This window comes from Struthio camelus, chromosome 13, assembly GCF_040807025.1.
Source record: "Struthio camelus isolate bStrCam1 chromosome 13, bStrCam1.hap1, whole genome shotgun sequence".
Taxonomy (NCBI): domain Eukaryota; kingdom Metazoa; phylum Chordata; class Aves; order Struthioniformes; family Struthionidae; genus Struthio; species Struthio camelus.
In genome coordinates this window covers 21306918-21323895 of record NC_090954.1, presented here as the reverse complement: position 1 = coordinate 21323895, position 16978 = coordinate 21306918, and the positions used below count along the sequence as shown (strand labels likewise).

The window sequence follows — 16978 nt, the reverse complement described above, 5'->3', positions numbered from 1 at the left end:
TGGCCCCCCAGATGAGTCAGCTAAGAGGAGCCCTCAGGAGATGGGAAAGCTTACAGGGGTTTTCTTAATCACCACTTTTGCCATCATTTTAGTTCCCACCAATTCATTTGTCTGTTATATTTTTTAATAATCATGTAAGCCAAGCACTGGGCACTGCAGTGACATGAACCCTCTGAAAACTGGGCTCTGGCTGGGTGCTGGGCTAGATGTGGGCCTTCCCCACATTTCTCACTGGAGAGAGTTTTGCCTTTTGCACTGAGACACTGCCCTGAACCAATAGGGAGCTGCTGGCTCTTCCTAGTGAATCCAGAGGAGCTACTTGTGCACGGAGCCTCTCAGCATGATCTTGCACCAACATCTCCAGCGCTGGGTCGCTCCCGCTCCCTAACACGCATGCTCTCAAGTAGAGACTATTTGTGAACCTGCAAGGCACCAGTCTCCAGACAAGGAGGGACTAATGCCAGGCTCCGGGGCAGCGAGACTCCCACAGCTCCCGTGTAGGTGGTAGTGCCTACGCTATGCTGCGCCGGGTTCCCACCTGCTCATCAGAAGCCGGAGCAGAGCCAGGCTTCTCGCAGTCCTTCAGCAGCACAGCAGGGCCATGCAGTTTGCCTCCCTGCGGCTTGCACCTTCGTGTCCATGGAGTGGGGCGGCAAGGCCTTAGTGGCAAGCACAGTGCACCACAGAGCAGGTGGAAGGAGAGGGCAGTTTGGGCATGGGGGAGTGACGATGAGAAAGGTGGAGAAAACTGTGTCTACCTGCTGTTTTTTCCTTAGCCAAGTCCTTTCCCCTCTTCCCTATTTTGGCAGATGAGGAGGACGAGGTAAGGCAGTGATGAGGCCTTGCTTGCTGTTCCCTCCTGGGCCCATAGCCCGCAGTGTCCTGGCCTCTCTGGGGCCCTCAGGTCAGACTGACACCTTGCAAGCTTGCAGTCATGCATGGAGCCAGCTGCACTGGAGGAGGGCTCCTACTCCTGGGCAGTGCAGACTAGCGCGATCCTCCCCAACATGCCTGCTGGTGGCCTTATCAGCCTCACAGCTTCTCCAAGCGCTGCCGCTCACTCCTTCATCAACAGCCAGCTGGCAGCGGTGGGGGCACAGAGAAAGACACCTCCCTCCATCACCAGGAGCATTCACCCAGTGATGTAAGCACCATAATTTAATGGGACCACTTTAAAGTTCCTCTCTCTCTGGGGATGTCGTCAATACACAGCTGGGATATCTCAAGTCATTCTCATCTCTGCTCTCCTCTCTGACCTCCTGGCACAGGGATAGATGCACTTAACTCATATCAACAGGCAATGACAGCTCCAAGAAATTACCTAGAGCAAGTCCAGAGCAGTGAGCAAGCTTGCCCTTGTGCCTGCTGCCTCCAAAGCTGTGGCTCAGTACCCTCTTCAATGCACTGTTTCATTGCCTTTGAACACATTGTTTTTTTACCCAGCAAAGGCAAGCAGATGGTTCCTGGCAGCAGGGGAAGCTCAGATGGAGACGGAAGTAGCTAGGAGATGAAGGTGCTGCAGGGAGGAGGCGAAGCACAGCAGGAGCAGGGAGCCGCATAGCTGTGTCAGTGTGGACATGGGCCCAGAGGAGCCATCATCCTCTACAGGGAAGCCGTGCCAGCAACAGCTTCTGTGCCAGGTACCAGCTTCTGTGCCAGGTAACAGGTTCTGTGCTATGTACCTTCCTGACCAGCCATTTTCCAAGGCTCAGGTCAGGGAAACTGTGGACAAGCTGATGTCTTGTTCTGGAGGCCTTTAAGGCTAGCAAGGTTGAAGAAGAAACAGGCAGAGACTCTAAGGGATAGTGGGTGAGAAAAGGGATGGGCTGAGAGCAAACCTTACCTGCTACCGTTCTTGGTCGTGTATTTGTTTCCCCTGTGATTTGTTTTGGGCTGGAACTGGCCCTGGTGCAGCAGGGACAGCAGCTGAGAGATTTGCTGTAAGACAGGAAAAGCCTATTGAGCCCATGCAATCACCACTCAAGATGCTTCCTGCCAGGATGTCCCCTCTAAACTGCGCTACCTTTTTATAGCGTTTCCTCCTTCTGCAGATGGTTAGGCATCCCCACTTGGAGGTTTTGCAGTGGAAAAACAAGAGATCAAGCAGCCCACCTGGCCCCAGCACTTCCCCTCCATCCATGGTGCTGCTTCTGCATGTCGTGTCCTCCCAGCACGCACCCTTTCCCCTTGGCTGGGGGAAGCTAATGCAAGCCCATCCCCGTCTCTGTGTGACAGCCGTTCTCCATCCCCACTCCCAAGATGTCCCCGTGGGTGTCGAGAGACCATTCTCATGGCAGAGAGGCCATTCAGCCAACCCAAACTGTAGCTGCCCAGGGCCTGGGAAAGAGACCACACTGCATACTTCCAGGTTGATTTTTGCCTTTAGGGTGCATTCCCACAACCCCAGGGTGCGCAAGAATCGCACAGTCACAGAATCACAGAACAGCTGAGGTTGGAAGGGACCCCTGGAGATCACCTAGTACAACCCTCCTGCTCAAGCAGGGTCACCTAAAGCATGTTGCCCAGGACCCTATCCAGGTAGCTTTTGAATATCTCCAGGGATGGAGATTCCACAACCTCTCTGGGCAACCTGTTCCAGTGCTCTATTAGAACCTGATGAGGCAGGATTTGGGGGTTTTCCCACCTCCAGTAACCCACGGGGCAGCTCCTACCTGAACTGGGGGCGACTCCATGGCGAATTCCCCCGTGGGGCTCTGCTCTGCAAGCGCCACCAGGGAGAGCCGGACCAGGCTCCTGAGGATGTGCTGGTGGGGCTGGGCCTCGCCAGGCGCCCCGTCCACCTCGGCACCACTCCGCCCCTTCAGAGCTGTGCCCGTGGGCTGGCTAGCTGGTGGCAAGGAGTCTCCCACTGGCCTCAGCTGTGGCTTCACCAAGCTCTTGCAATGAGGCAGTGCGTCCAGAGAGCTCGCAGGCTCTTTGGCTGAATTTTTCAGTTTGTGAGGCTGGCAGGGCCGACGCTGCATTAGAGTGAGGTTAAAAGCATCCTGCTGCTCATCTGAGTCTCTCTGGTTCCTCTGGTTTCTCAGGGTCCGATAGAGAGTGGGGGTCAGGTGGAAAGGAGCCTGCAGGGAGCCCCCGTACTCAGGGTCCATGGCACTCTCGCTCAGCAGAGCCTCCTCGCAGGGACGCAAGAGCTCAGCTTCTCTGGGCCCCTCCGACCTGCTCCTGAGCACCGGGACTAGGTGTATGTCTGTCTTCTGAATCTGCCTGTGTGGCTTCTTGAGCTGCTGCTGCCTGTAGGCGTCCTCTGCCTCCCTGCAGTTGTAAGCCATGCTATCCTTCTTCTCTTTTTTGCACAAAGACACAATTAAAACCAGAATAAGAAGGAACATGCCTAAGAGAGCAGCCAGGCAGATAACAGTGACTACTGACGGGCTCAGCCTCTGCGACCCCTGGGCTGAGATTTTGGAGAAAGCACCATGATTTCTGAAAACTAACCGCATGCAGGCCTGGGTGTGCAGGGGCACGTCTCCTCTGTCACTCACACGTATCACCAGCTCCCTCTGGCTCCCGGCCAGGCTACTGGCATTGCTGGAGTTGAGGAACACCTGCCCTGAGAGTGGATCGAGGACAAACAGCTGGGCTTCGTTCCCACCCACAATGACATACTGGAGAGCTCCGTTCCGGCCAGAGTCCATGTCCCTGGCTGTGATGGTAAAGAGCAGGGGAGCGTCTGAGCAGGACACGCGTGTCATGTTCACAGGTGCTGCCCCGGGGGCACTCCAGTTCCCGGGGGCTGTGCAGAAGCACCCCGTCTGTGGGCTGACGAGAACGGAAATCGTTGCAGCGCCTCCCACCAGCGCCGGCTCAGTGATGACGGGGGCATTGTCGTTCTCATCAAGCACAGCCAACCTCACAGAGACGTTTGACACGAGTTTGGGGTGACCGCCGTCTTCTGCGGTCACCAAGAACTCGAGGCTGCTCATTTGCTCGTGATCAAAAGCTTGGAGGGCAAAAATATCCCCAGTGCTAGGGTCAATAGAGACCAGACCTGAAACAAAGGAATCCTGGATGCTGTAGGTGATTTTTCCGTTGAAATCTAAGTCAGGATCATTGGCACTGACAGTAATCAAGTAAAAAGGTGATTGACTGTTCTCAGCAATGGCAGTATCGTAGGTACCCTTTTCAAATTCTGGGGCGTTGTCATTAACATCACTGATACAAATAGTGAGGTACTTGAACACAGTTAAGGAGAGATTGCCCTGGTCTTGCACCAGCAAGGTCAGGTTGTATTCAGCACACAGCTCTCTGTCCAGGGTGGCATTGGTCATCAGCACGAAACTGTGGCTGGTGGTCCTTTTCAGCCTGAAGTGTTCATATCCTTGACTAAGAGAGCAATGCACTTGTCCATTGTTTCCTGAATCGGGGTCACTAGCGGTCACCAGAGCCACAAAGCTGTCTTTGGGAAGGGCCTCGGAGAGCACAGGCACTCGAGCAGCCCAGGTGATGTGAACATCGGGGGCGTTGTCGTTGACATCCAGCACTTTGATGAGGATCTTGCAGTGTGCTGGAATGGGATTGGCGCCCAGATCTCTGGCCTGTACATCCAGCTCATAGGCGTGGATTTCCTCGTAGTCCAGGGGGTGCTTCAGGACAACGCTGCCAGTCCGGGTATCGATGCTGAAGGTGCTCAGCACCTCCAGGGGAGCGTGCTTGCTGAGGCAGTACTCTATTTCTCCGTTTGGACCCTGGTCAGGGTCGGTGGCTGTGACTGTTATGAGACGAGTCCCAGGTAGAGCATCTTCCCAAATCTCTACTGTCAAAGAGCTCTCTGCAAAGACAGGGCTGTTATCATTGGAGTCAAGAACTATGACTTTAATTAGAGCGGTACCTGATTTTGGCGGTTCCCCATGATCAACAGCTGTCAATATTAGATCAAAAGAAGAGTGCAGCTCTCGGTCTACTTCTTTAACAACAACAAGCTCTGCATGTTTTGTTCCATCAGAGCCTGAGACAACCTCCAGAGCAAAGTGTTCGCTGGGAGAAAGCGAGTAGGAGCAGAGCGCATTGCGGCCAGCGTCCGGATCCAAGGCTCGGTCCAGCGGGATCCGTGTCCGTAAAGATGCGCTCTCTGAAATCTCCAGCTCCAGTTCAGGGGTTGGAAATTGAGGCTTATTATCATTGATATCTAATACTTGAATCTCCACATGGATTAGAGCCGAATTTCGGGCAGTCAGCACATCAAAAGAGACCAAGCATGGATCGTTATGCCTGCAGAGCTGTTCCCTGTCCACCCGCCCGGCAGTGCTGAGCAAGCCATCCCCACTTCCCATCCGGAGAGGGAACCTCCTTGGAAACTGCATCAGTTGGAAGGTTTCCGCTGTTTTACTTCCCTCACCCCAACCAAAATGCTCCGATAATTTTCCTATTACCGTTCCATTCGGTACTTCTTCAAACACTTTGTATTGCACTGTGAACGTGGCCACCTCCTGGGCATCCACAGAGAGAAAAAGGTACCACCACAAGGCTGGGATCTGAAGAGTAAAGCGGCACAGCAAAAGCATGCTTCTGAGAAAGCCAACCGCGCTGCCGCTCTGTCCCAGGTCAGCGGATTTGTCTATGTATCTCTGCATACCCAAACAAAGCTTACAGTATGTGCAAATCCTTGGCATCTTCTCCCATTTCCAAATCCCATAGGCGCACGTTACCAGTTGGAAAGGAAAAGAAATTGCAAGTCCAGCTGTGCTGAGCAGCAGTTCTCCTCTTCCCTACCATTGCCGGAGGACAGGCAGAAGGTGCGGGCGATTGCTGGGCTGAAGAGCCTCGGCGCCAGAGGAGAAGAGGACCGGCACGAGAGAAGAGGACCGCCACCAAAGCAGTTTCAGTCGGGGAGCGCCGTGTCCGGCCGGCCGCCAGCCAGGGCTGGGAGGTGGACAAGCTGGTGTTTCCTATGGAAACCCCACCTACAGGAAAAGGGAGGACCGGGGCCTTGGTACAATGCCGTCCCGGGGGGTGGGGGCTTGTGGAGCAGCATGCTTCCCCAGCTCTGAGAAAGGTATGGCAATGCCCTTGATTTCAAACCTAAAGGAACCGTCACAACTGTCTGATGCGATCTGCAAAATGCATTTCACAGGACCTGCAACGCTTGCAGAAAGTCCTTAATTCATTTTCCAAACTCACATGCGTGTCTCAGAAAGATGCCTGTAAAGACTAGAAATGATGATGAACTACTGCTCCTGTGTTTATCCTGAAGGCTTGTTCCCCGCGCTGTTAAATTTCCTATTCTTTATTTTAATTTAGTCTAAATCCAGCCTGTAAATCCTGGCCTTGTTCTGCCTGTTGCTGTTGGTTTTGAGGGCAACGTCCGCACACTGTCTTCTTCAGTTCACAGCTTTTGATTACGTCACACTTTTGCCTGGGCAAGCCAAAATGACTTTCAGTGCCTCAATGAATCACTGGGAAAGCTGCCACTTAAAACAAGGGCAGGTGGACACAGGGCACAAGGAGAGAGATTCAGCGACGGCAGACGCCGAGCTGCCAGCCCCCCGCGTCCGCTCCCCCTGCCCAGCTGCGCTGGCTCTGCGCGCGCTGCCTCGCGTTCAGCTCTGCCTTCGTTTCCCCAGTGCTGCTTCTCACCCAGCACAGGTTTTGTGCCGGCTTTGCCCAAATCCCGGCTCTGCTTCGTTTCGGCCTCTTACCCCGAGCTCCCGCCCGCATGTGGCCTGTGTACAGTCGCCCACGGGGCTGTACAGCCACACCACCCATTCGCTGGCTGGTTGTGCGCGTGTGCGCGTTGCACCGCGTGCAATTAACAATTGTTTCGGTTATTGCTCCTAGGTTAACCCCAGCTATGCGGGCAAGCAGGGCAGCAGGCAGCAGCCGGCTGCAGGGCCAAGTGCTTTGAACGGGGCTGCATTTTGGGTGTCGAGGCCACAGACGGCGTTCAGACTGCGGGACGTTATGGTGAAAGTCTCCTCGGCCGTTTCTGCGAGCGGAGCGTCCGGACGAAGCCGCCGCGGCCGGCCCGGCCTGCTGCCCTCGCTGCCCCCCCTCGAGCCGCGCTGCTCGCTCGGCGCGTTCCCGTTCAGTCCCGCTGGCCGCGCGCCTTTCAGCCGACGGCGAGAAACGCGCTTCTGGGGCGAGATAGGTGAGACCAGCTCGAGTCCCGCCGGCCGCAGCTTCGTCTTGGTCCCCAAAGCCAGCAGGAAGCCTCCGACGACCCCGCAGCTGCTATTGCTGCCCGTGTCCGGAGCGCCTGGCCCCTGCCCTCCCCGTCTGCCTTCCCGACCTTCCCAGCACCTCACAGCCCCCCCGATTTTGCCCAGTTCAGGCTCCCCTTAACCTGCCTCCCCCCCACTCCCGGCTCCCGTCAGCTGCTGTCCTTTACGGCACATTTTAACGCCCCAACGAACGCGGCAGAAGGACACGGGTGGCAGAGCAGCCCGGTGCGGATGGGCCGCGTCGCCCTGGCAGGGTGAGTGCCACCACTCGGCACGGCGGCTCCTGTCCCTCCTGCCCGCTCCGCTGCCGGGGGCGGCACCGGCGGGGCAGGGGGAGCCGCGGGGCTGCTCCTGGATTCGGGGGAACCTGCTCCAGGGCACGCGTGCCAAGTCGTTTCCCTTCTTTGTGCTATCGCTTCCTCCTCGGCTAAACAAAGGGACTCGGTGGGCTCGCGCGGCCCCCGGCACGCTCGCGTCTGCAGCTTGGCTAAGGCCCTGGGGCTGCGAACACGGGTGGGTCACCGCACAGGCTCTGTTTGCAGGTGGGTAGGTGCTTTCTTCCGGAGGGATCTCATCCTTCCACCTTCTTCGTTACACCTCCCTCCTTCCAGGGACCGTGAGGCAGGGGAATGGAGACCCGCACGGCAATCTCATGGAAAGAAAGGAAGAAATACAGTCCCTGAAGAAGGTTGGGTTTGGAAGTTCTCCCCCCACCGAAAGCCGTAAAAGGCACATCCTTTTCCTCCCCATCACCTCCTGTTTAGGCTGCCGCGGCCCCAAAAGGTTCCTTTTCCGCACTGACGACTAAGAGGTGAAGGCGACCGAGCGCCAGCTGGCTGAGCCGCCGCAGGAAAACGCGGATGTGGCAGCCCCGTGCCGGGGGGAGAACGGGGCCGGCCCCCGGGGCGAGCGCGGCTGCCTCCGCCGAGGGCTGGCCCTGGGCCCCGAACGTCTGCACGGCTACGGCCACCGGTGACAGACCTGGACGGCCCACGGGAAAAGGAGCTGGAGGAACGAATGCATTAAGAATTACGGCGCTCCTCTTGGCTGGAGCTGTGACTCCGCACCTTCAGGAAGTGAGCGGATCGGGGCTGCAGGGTACAGAGCAAGTATTTCTGAGCTGCAAGCTGAGGTGCAAGGCTGCACCTTGACGTAAGATAAGCAAAGTACTAGTAGAAAGACAGAAAAGGTGGGAGACCAGCTGAGATCTGCAAGAAGCACCGACAGTAAAATAAGCTTGGATGCTAATAACAAAGTAGGTTTCCTGCGGCTTTCACTTCCTTTTCGCACACAGGCAGGTCCCCCAGCCTGTGGGTGCTCCAAGACCTTCATAGAAACCGTTGCCTCTGCCATAACGCAAGATTGCTCCCCTAGGAGGCTCTAAGGCCTGTGGAGCATCAGCCGCTGCACGGCCCCAGATTTTCAGATTGCATTTGGGGTTTTTTTTGCCGAGCTGTGAACCACTCTGAACTGCATTGTACACCGCTGGCGGGTAGCATACGGCAGCAGGGAGCTGGAAATATTGGCCCCTTTCCCAGCCCAACCATGTTAACTCCTCCCCTGGGAAGAGGAAGCCGTTTCTGGGCAGTCGCCAGCTTTGCAGATTTATGACGTAGAGAAATGATACAGCAAGTCCGGCTTGGCTAGAAAAACGAGGAAGAGCTTGAAAGCTGCTTTTGCCCCATTCCTTGGTTATGCATATTTGTTGCCATGCACAGCACCAATTCAGATCGCAGAGACAGGATTTGTACTGCTCTGGGGCAGCAAGCAGGTAAAGAAAAGCTAGTATCAGTCTCACGACTAATTTTTGTTACAATTACTAATAAGGGAATAGAAGATACGGGAAGAGAAAAGAAATATTTTAAAATTTAATAGTGAAAAATCATGTCAAAAGAGAAGAGTTTAGCATGAACATGACCAATGAGTCTGTGCCAATATTTGGTCTCAGTAGCATATTCACAGCTTACCTTGCTCCATGACTGTGCAGGAAAGCGGGGCTTGTTCTCCTCTAGCTCTGAGGTGGCTCCATCCCTCTGGGTCTGCCTGAGGGCCATGTCTCCCTGGGGAGCCAGTGCAGCAGGAGCCCCCGGGGACATGGAGCTCAGCCTCCCCAAGGGCCAAGGTGGGGGCCGGATGCAGAGACCGGTGATGAAGCAGGGCAGTGGCAGCACCGTGACCCCATGCTGAGCGGGGACGCCAGTGACGGCTCCTGATGCCCATCTTCTCCAGGGTGTTGGTGCAGTGACAGGCACCCAGGGGTGGGATGCACCCTGTCATCTGTGCCCGCCCTGCGGCCCGAAGCACCCTCTCCGGAGGGGACATCTGGGAGCGCATGGCCCCAAGGAGCACTGGGGCTGCATTTTGCTTTTTCTCTCCTGTCCCAGAGCTGTACATGGGCAGGTTTAGACGGGTCAAAGAAAGCCCTGCTAGCTAGTTTCCTTGCATCGCCGATCTTGCTTCTTTCTTGGTCAGTCGCAATTTTCAGCCTTGTCAATGCACTGAAATTGCATCGAGTTCAGTTCGCATTAAAATTTAGAAGCACGGTGCCAGACTAAAGAAGAAGCTGATGGAAGCACAGCTGTTTCCTGACTGCTGTAATAGGGGTGATATCTGACCTGCTTGGGAAGAGCTGCAGAAGCAGCCCAGCCAGGTTGTGCTTTGCTAGAAGTAGCACGCCTTTCTCAGAGAAAAATCCATTTCTGAAATTCAGCTCCATCCACGAATTTTGTGATTCGCACTAGGAGATGCAGAGCTCTATACAAGGAGCACAAGAAGGCCTAGGACCTGCCCTCAGCCCTCGGCTGGCCACGGGGACCAGGGAGGCTCCTGCAGGAGAGCACATGGGGACCGTCTGCCTTGGGAGGAAGGAGAAGAGCCATCGACTTGCCTCAAACCATTCATGGGCAAGCACAAAAAACTGCTCGAGGTGGCTTGGCCCTTCTTTCGGGGCCCTCTTGTGGGAGACCACTGCCTTTCTCTGTGGTCATTTTCTCCACTAAATAAAACATAATAAAAATAAATAAATGATACTGGTTGAAAGGGACCTCCACGTGCTACCTGGTCCAGTCTCCCGCTCCGATCAGGTCCATTTTAGATTGGGTTGTTCAAGATCTTGTCCTTCCCTGTTTTGACTCTCTCTGCTGTTGGAGACTTTGCCACCTCTCCTGGTAGCCTTTCCCAGCGCTTCATACCCCTCAAGAGTGATTTTTTTCCCTCCTTCTTACTATTTAACTGGAACATCCCTTGCTGCAGCTTGCGCTCACTGCTTCTTTTCCTTCTCCAGATGCCTCCAAGAAGAGCCTGGTTCAATCGCTCCTGCAGACTCGCTTGAGGTAGGAGGGGACAGGACCTGTCAGGCTGGCCAAACCCCGACCTTCCCCCCTCTGTCTGCATATCCCTGGCTCCAGCTCCCAACCCCTTCAGCAGCACCCTTTGAACTTGCTCCAGTCTACCGATGCCTTCCTTGTACCGGGGAGCCCAAAACCGGGCACATGACTGCAAATGCAAGTTTACTCCAGACGCAGTCTCACTGACGCTGAATGGGGAGGGTGGGAAAAAAAAATCACTTCCCTGAGCTGCTGGCGGCCCTCCTGCGCAGCCAATGTGCAGTTGGCCTCCTTCGCCACCAGAGCACACTGCTGGTTCACGTTAAGCTTGCTGCTGTAGGCACTGCTGACACGCTCAGCATCCCTGACACCATCGCTGGTGCCCATTACCTCTTGAGGTTCATCTGCACGGTGCAAAAACGTGACAAGCCTCGGTAAACGCTCTGCAACCCCCCAGAGCAAGCCCTCTGCAAGCAACCAACCTCCCAGGGCAGACAGGTAGAGGGGATCCCCGTCCCTCGCGGGAGGGTCTCCAGCCAATGGCGTCTTACCCCCGCTTCCCCTCGACATGGATGCTCAGTTCAGGCTCAGCTGGCTCTGATGCTCTCTTTCGCAGGGCTTATTTTTTCAGGGCACAACACAGATCTGTAACTGCAGCTCTGCAGGTGCAGCGAGAGCCCTGCCCGTGGCCAGAAGTCACCAGCCCCCAGCTTCTCCCAGCCTGAAGGCCCATATACAGCTCACTGGGCCTGGCACCTCGCTGTCCCTCCTTCCCGGCCCCATCCTCCTGTTCATCCTCCCCAGCACTAGCAGCGTGCTTGCCCCTTCCACAGTTCCTGGTGACCCCACGTCCTGGCCTTGCCTCCTGCTAGCCCGTGGGGCCACCGTCAACCGTCAAGGGAGAGGCACAGGGCAACCCAGTAGCCCCAGACTGGGCAGCAGCACCCTCCCTCCGGGGCTCAGCCTCTGATATGGCCACAGGAGATGCTCTGGCCAGTGCTCATTCCTCCCTCACAGCACATCTCCATCCACCATGATTGCACCATTTTAAGCAGTTGCAGTGTCCTGACCAGGCTTTCCAGCCCCCCTACACCACTACCTATGAAGTCCCCATTCACTGCTGCTGGGACCTCTGCTCCTGCCGGGGAGCTACATAGGTTTCCCCCCTGCAGCAGGCAAATATCTCCTCATCAGGAAGCAGGAGAAGGGAAGAAGTGTGGGCAGTCCCTAATCCGGACACAGCTACCAGGAGATAGGAGACATGGTAGTGTTGAAAGGCTACTTAAAGCAGAAGTCCAGCTTTGAGAAGAACAACCGTCTAGGAGGCTAACTGCAAGGGCTCTGCCAGCTGCTCCCGTCTGCCAGGCTCCAGGAGCTCCCCGGTGTACGTGGCGCAAGGAGCAGAGCTAGTGCTGCTCTGCGTTCACAAAAAGATTATTATTAGGCATGGGAAAACGTGGACTAAATTGGAACGAGCTCAGTGTTTGAACAGGAGTAATAATGTTGTGATAACCTGCCTGCAGAGCCTCTGCCACCCAAGAATCCTAATGTATTTTTTTAAAGGCTTGCGCTGCAAAGAGCAAACCTTTAAAGCAGATAACAGTAAAGCTGGCCACATATAAAAGAGAAAAATCTGTTAAAATACATTTTATCACGTAGGAGAAAGCAATGAGAAGCCGAGTTAAAATTAATTCTTGGTGCCCTTCTGAAGAAGAAAGTTGGCAAAAGATTGTCATTTGTTTGTATTTATAGGGGCTGGTTTGTGAGTTGTACAGCAATAATTTTTTCCTGTATTTCAACAACCTGTATGTAAATATCTGTTCACAAATGAAATACGCGCCGATACTAGATCTTTCCAGAACAGGTCACTCTTACTCGCTTCCTCCCCACCTTAACTGTGAGCCGGGACACACGCGATCAGGCCAACCTACTCATAAAATGGTAACACCGGGCTTATTTTCACATTCTACATCTGTAATGTGCAAACAACCCAGAGAGGGAACAGCCTAGCAGTGACGTCCGTACGCCGGCCACGGGTTGTGGCTGCCAGGCCTGGCGGGGCGGCGGGAAGGTGCTGGGGGCTTGTGTGCAGGGGAACAGAGAGGCCGGCGGGAGGAGGTCCCCCAGAGAGGGGACCACCAGCAGCTCCTCCGCCGTCCTGGAGGGACCGGAGCACGGGACAAATACCGAAGAAAACGGAGCCTCCGTAGCACCGCGGCTCACTGACAGTTTTGAAATATCTCCACAATGGCAAAACATGTTGAAAAAGTGGCGTTTCCCCAGCTCCTGAACTATATGATTGATATATCTAGGCCAAAGCATGCTGTAACATAAATTAGACCTCTAAAAGTCCTGAGTGGCTGAAAATCAATGAGTTTTAGTATTAGTTACCTGCTTTATCTTCCTTCTTATTAATATTTAGATGTTTTTAATCTTTTTCTTTGCAAACATGACGTCTCCCTGTTGCTGTTGTCCTTTAGAGGATGCTAAAATGAAAGCTGCTGGTTTCTTTCATTAAAGATTCAGCTGCTGAGTCTTTAACAAAGCTGTTACTTTTTGAAGCAATGAGCTCATGCAAGCTGACTGCTGACTTAGCTCATTTACCCTGGCTGGGTGACACCACCTCCCCGCACAGCTGTGCTTGGACAGGCGCACATGCCTCAAAACACAGTGTAGCCAAAGTACTATTTCTCCATTCCTGTGATTTTAGTCCAAATCTTGTTATCATCGTCATGTTTTTTTCCTCAGCTTTGACTTCTCCCCTATGAAGTGGGTGGCTGGCGGGGTTATCACAACCTAAAGCCATGATTTAAAGAGAGGGTCCCTGTCAAGTCAGCACCTCTTCAGATGTTGTTAGCTAATTACAGATGTATAAAATCAAAACTAAACATGGTGTTACCTTTTTTTTTAAGCATGTGTTAAAATAGAAAGGGAGATGAGAATCTCAAAGATTTTTCAATTCAAACGACACACTTCATCCCCCCTAACATAGGAGTGGGAAAGCTGGAAATGCACTATAACCTCTGGGGAAAAAAAAATGGGGGGGGGGAAGGAAAACAGAAAGTAACAAAAAAATGTAATATAAATTACATTTATTGCAGAGACCAAAACTTTCTTGCAAGGCCAACTGTTACTTAGCTCTAGAGTAATTGAGCAAACAAGCTGGAAAGAAATGAGATGAAGGAAGGAAGCTGGAGCATCAGCAGTGTCAGAATTGCCTTTGGACAGCTGGAGGAATTTGTAAAAGAACACATTTCATTTGTAAAACAATCCATTTCCTTTGTAAAAGAATCCATTTCGCCTGTAAAAGAACCCAATTCGTTTTGCGGGACAGCGCAGGATTGGGAGGAAACGGCGCTTGGGATGCAGCTTAGGCCGGACGGGGGCCTGCGCAGGGGCTTAGCGCCAGCGGGAGGACGCGATTGAGCCCCTCCTGCTGCAGGAGATGGGTGCGAGGCTTTGGCCATCCGTACCGGGACCCAGCGCTCGTTCCCGGGCACAGGACACCCAGGCACCCTCCGTCAGTACAGCCAGGTTGCTGCAGGCGGGGGACATGCAGGTGGGCTGCTTGTGGCCTCACGTCATCCACCCCCTGCCCAGCATGGGCACAGGTCACAGCACCCTCGTGGCACCCAGAAGGGATTCAAAACAGTATTCTGCTTTTCCACTGAAATTAATCTCTCTGTTTTTCAAAAAAGTCCATGTTCTCCCCTGCTGAAGGGAAGAATTTGCACCCAACACGGTGTTTTTCATCACAAGCACCATGAGAGGAACCCAGCAAATGGTGCCTGTACTTCACCATTCCTCCTGTGTTCCCTGTTGATTTTTTCTGTTCTCACATGGGGAAGGGAGAGGTGAGACCCACATCTCAGGCCTTTCTGCAGTATAAACCTTGAGGCCTGTCCCAGAGGCTGTGTCTCCCCATGGGACTTCCCCCAGGGCCTATGCGCTGAAGATGGGTTTCGATTTCCATCTTTCATGGAGGCAGGAGAAAACAAGACCAGCTTCTTGTCCAAAGAGATTCCCCAGCGCCTCGGGCGGCAGAGAAACTCCTAGCACTGAGCAAATACAGTCACCAGGGGCTGTTGTCACAAGGAGCTTTGCTGCGATACAGATTAACGTCTCACCTCTGCAACCTGCTGCCTACGTGCTTCCTCAACCAGCTTTTGCCCAGGGCAACCGAGCCACGTGAACGTCCACCATAACGTCACTAGCTTCCCCACTCCCACCACCACTCCCTTCTTGGCTGGGCTGCGCCCTGCTCCTTTGCTGCTAGAGGCCCGCGAGTCCCTAGGAACAGCAGACAAGGATGGGGACGACGTGGGCGACCTCAGGTCTCCCCATGCCCCATCCATGCTCTGGCAGATCCAGAGGTGCACACGTTTCTCCGCCAGCATCCCCCGCTCCCATACATCTCAAAGAGGAGCAAGGGCTAATGCCACACAGTGGTTAACAGGCAGTTACTGTCCCTCCTGCTTTTACCCTATCTCTGCAAGTGCCCTCGCTCATCTTTTGCCGTCCTCCACCGCGCTTCTCTTCCCATTTGGCTCTTCCCCCTCAGTGCATGTCTGCTCAGCGGAGGACCGGCCCTGTTTTGCGGGATGGTCTCCACTTTCCTAGAGTCAGTGCTCCTTTCCTGTTTTCCCACAGGCAGGAAAGACTCGGAGAGCTGCAGATTTGTTATTTCTGGTGAGGCCTCTGCGCACGTCAGAGAGCAATCCCTGCCTGAACCCGCACTGCCAGCCTCGAGGCAAGGGCAGCTGCAGGAAAGCTTTGGCCACAGCATCAGGCCGGCTTTGCTGTATGACCACACAGTAGCAGAGCGATGTGCTGCCTCTTGCCTCCGAGTCCAGCTGTCGCCCTGCTCCAACGGGGAGCTCCAGGCTGTCACCCCGTTAAGGGCTCTCTTTTGGGATGGGGGGGCCAGATACTTCGTCCTCTACTGCTAGCTGCACTGCTGAAACACCAAGGGTTTCAAGTCCTGCCTCATCTCTTCAAGCTGTTTGCCAGCATTTGGGTTGTGCCCCGCTGTCTCAGCTGGATGGGGCCCGTCCAGAGGGAAGATGGTGTTTCAGCCCTTGAGGGAGGGAAAGGAGCTGGAGGCCCTGGGAAGCTTTTCTGGGCCATATAAACAGAATAACGAGGACAGTGTGTGTGGAAACATCTGTAACGTGGAAAGTGATTCCAGACAATGCAACCTTCAGCTCCTGCCAAGGGGCTGATCCTACGCTCAGCACTCCCCAGCCACAGGCAGCAAGGGCCGGAGACAGCTCCTGAGCATCCCCAGGCAGTGCGTGGTTCTGGTACACAGAACCTCCACACAGGTAGAAGAAACCTTAAAGCTGTCCTACATAGACTGACCTGGCTACAGAGCCTGGGCTGGGGATCCAGTTGCTGCTCAGTGCCGTTGCCTGGTGGGAGCTGTGCACAGTGCAGGGGATGGCAGCCCCGTGGCCAGATGTCCAGGAGTTGCCAGAGGCTGCGGCAGAGCCTGCCACTGGCCATGCCTCGACGTGACCACTGGGCAAAGGCTGTGCACCCAGCTCTGCCGCTGGTCAAGCTGCTCCACCTGCTGCTCCATGCCTCAGTTTCCCCATTTTCTAGGAGCTGACTGAGGATCTAGCCAGCTGCCCTCTGAGTTCGAGCTGTGCTCTGGGGGTGGAGAGGGGACAGGAGGTGGCTCAGTTTGCGTGGGCAAATGCTGAATGTCTGCCCCAGGCTTCCTCCAATGTTGTAGCAGCCCCACACACAGCAGCTTCTTCCGATCCAGTCACAGACACGCACTTCAGCAGCACCCAAGCCTCTTTATTCTGAAGGTACCTTTAACCTACAGAGGATGGGTCATTCCACTGACATTCACAGCTTCCTCGGTGAGTCTACCTGGAGAGAGACACAAATTCTGGGATGCTAAAACCTCAGTGTGCACTACTGGTGAGTCTCCAGCCAAGCCAGCTTTCCAGTCACAGTCACTATTTTTCCAACAGGCCTATGGTCCCTTGAGCCCCACCTGCACTGGGTGGCCCATCGTCTGGTCACAAGTATGTGATCTCTATGACGTTAGGCTCAGCGTTCCTACAGGGAAGGTGGTGCTTGCATGAGCACTGGTAGCTTACCCCAGCCACGTCCCTGCTGTCCAGCTCTTGCTGGCAGTACTGAGCTGACTGCTTCTTCTGGGAGCCCAGCTTCTTCCAGTCTGTGAGATGCACGCCAACATCCAAGTCCTGCGGCATGGGCTCATGGTAAAGGGTGATTTGGATGGTGCGGAGATGAGGGCCATAGTGCACCACAATGATAATGAAGATAGCCAAGAGGACAAAGATGACAACGATTACAGAGATCGTGGGCAGGGCATCAGACTTCTTTGTTACACTCTTAACAACAGAGATGGGAGTGAACTCGGCTGAGTCCTGGGGCTCGGGCTGTCTCAGCTGGCTGCTGGGGGCAGAGATGTTCATGGCGCAGCAGGCTAAC

General features: G+C 54.6%; 2 protein-coding genes across 8 annotated transcripts in view; both read right to left on the bottom strand.

The window, feature by feature from the left end:
- Nucleotides 1-15973, bottom strand: part of PCDH12 (protocadherin 12) — a 24125-nt gene extending 8152 nt beyond the window's left edge. The window contains exons 1-3 of the mRNA XM_009690210.2: nt 15869-15973; nt 2673-5924; nt 1844-1938 (exon numbers count right to left, since the gene is read on the bottom strand). Coding sequence (XP_009688505.1) covers nt 1844-1938; nt 2673-5633 — 3056 coding nt within the window. The 5' untranslated portion in view covers nt 5634-5924; nt 15869-15973. The remainder of the gene's footprint in view (nt 1-1843; nt 1939-2672; nt 5925-15868) is intronic.
- Nucleotides 13584-16978, bottom strand: part of SMIM33 (small integral membrane protein 33) — a 37409-nt gene continuing 34014 nt past the window's right edge. For 6 of the 7 annotated variants that reach the window (XM_068960234.1, XM_068960235.1, XM_068960236.1 and 3 more), the window contains one exon: nt 16540-16978. In XM_068960234.1, coding sequence (XP_068816335.1) covers nt 16540-16962 — 423 coding nt within the window. In that variant the 5' untranslated portion in view covers nt 16963-16978. The other variant, XM_068960231.1, reaches the window with a different exon arrangement.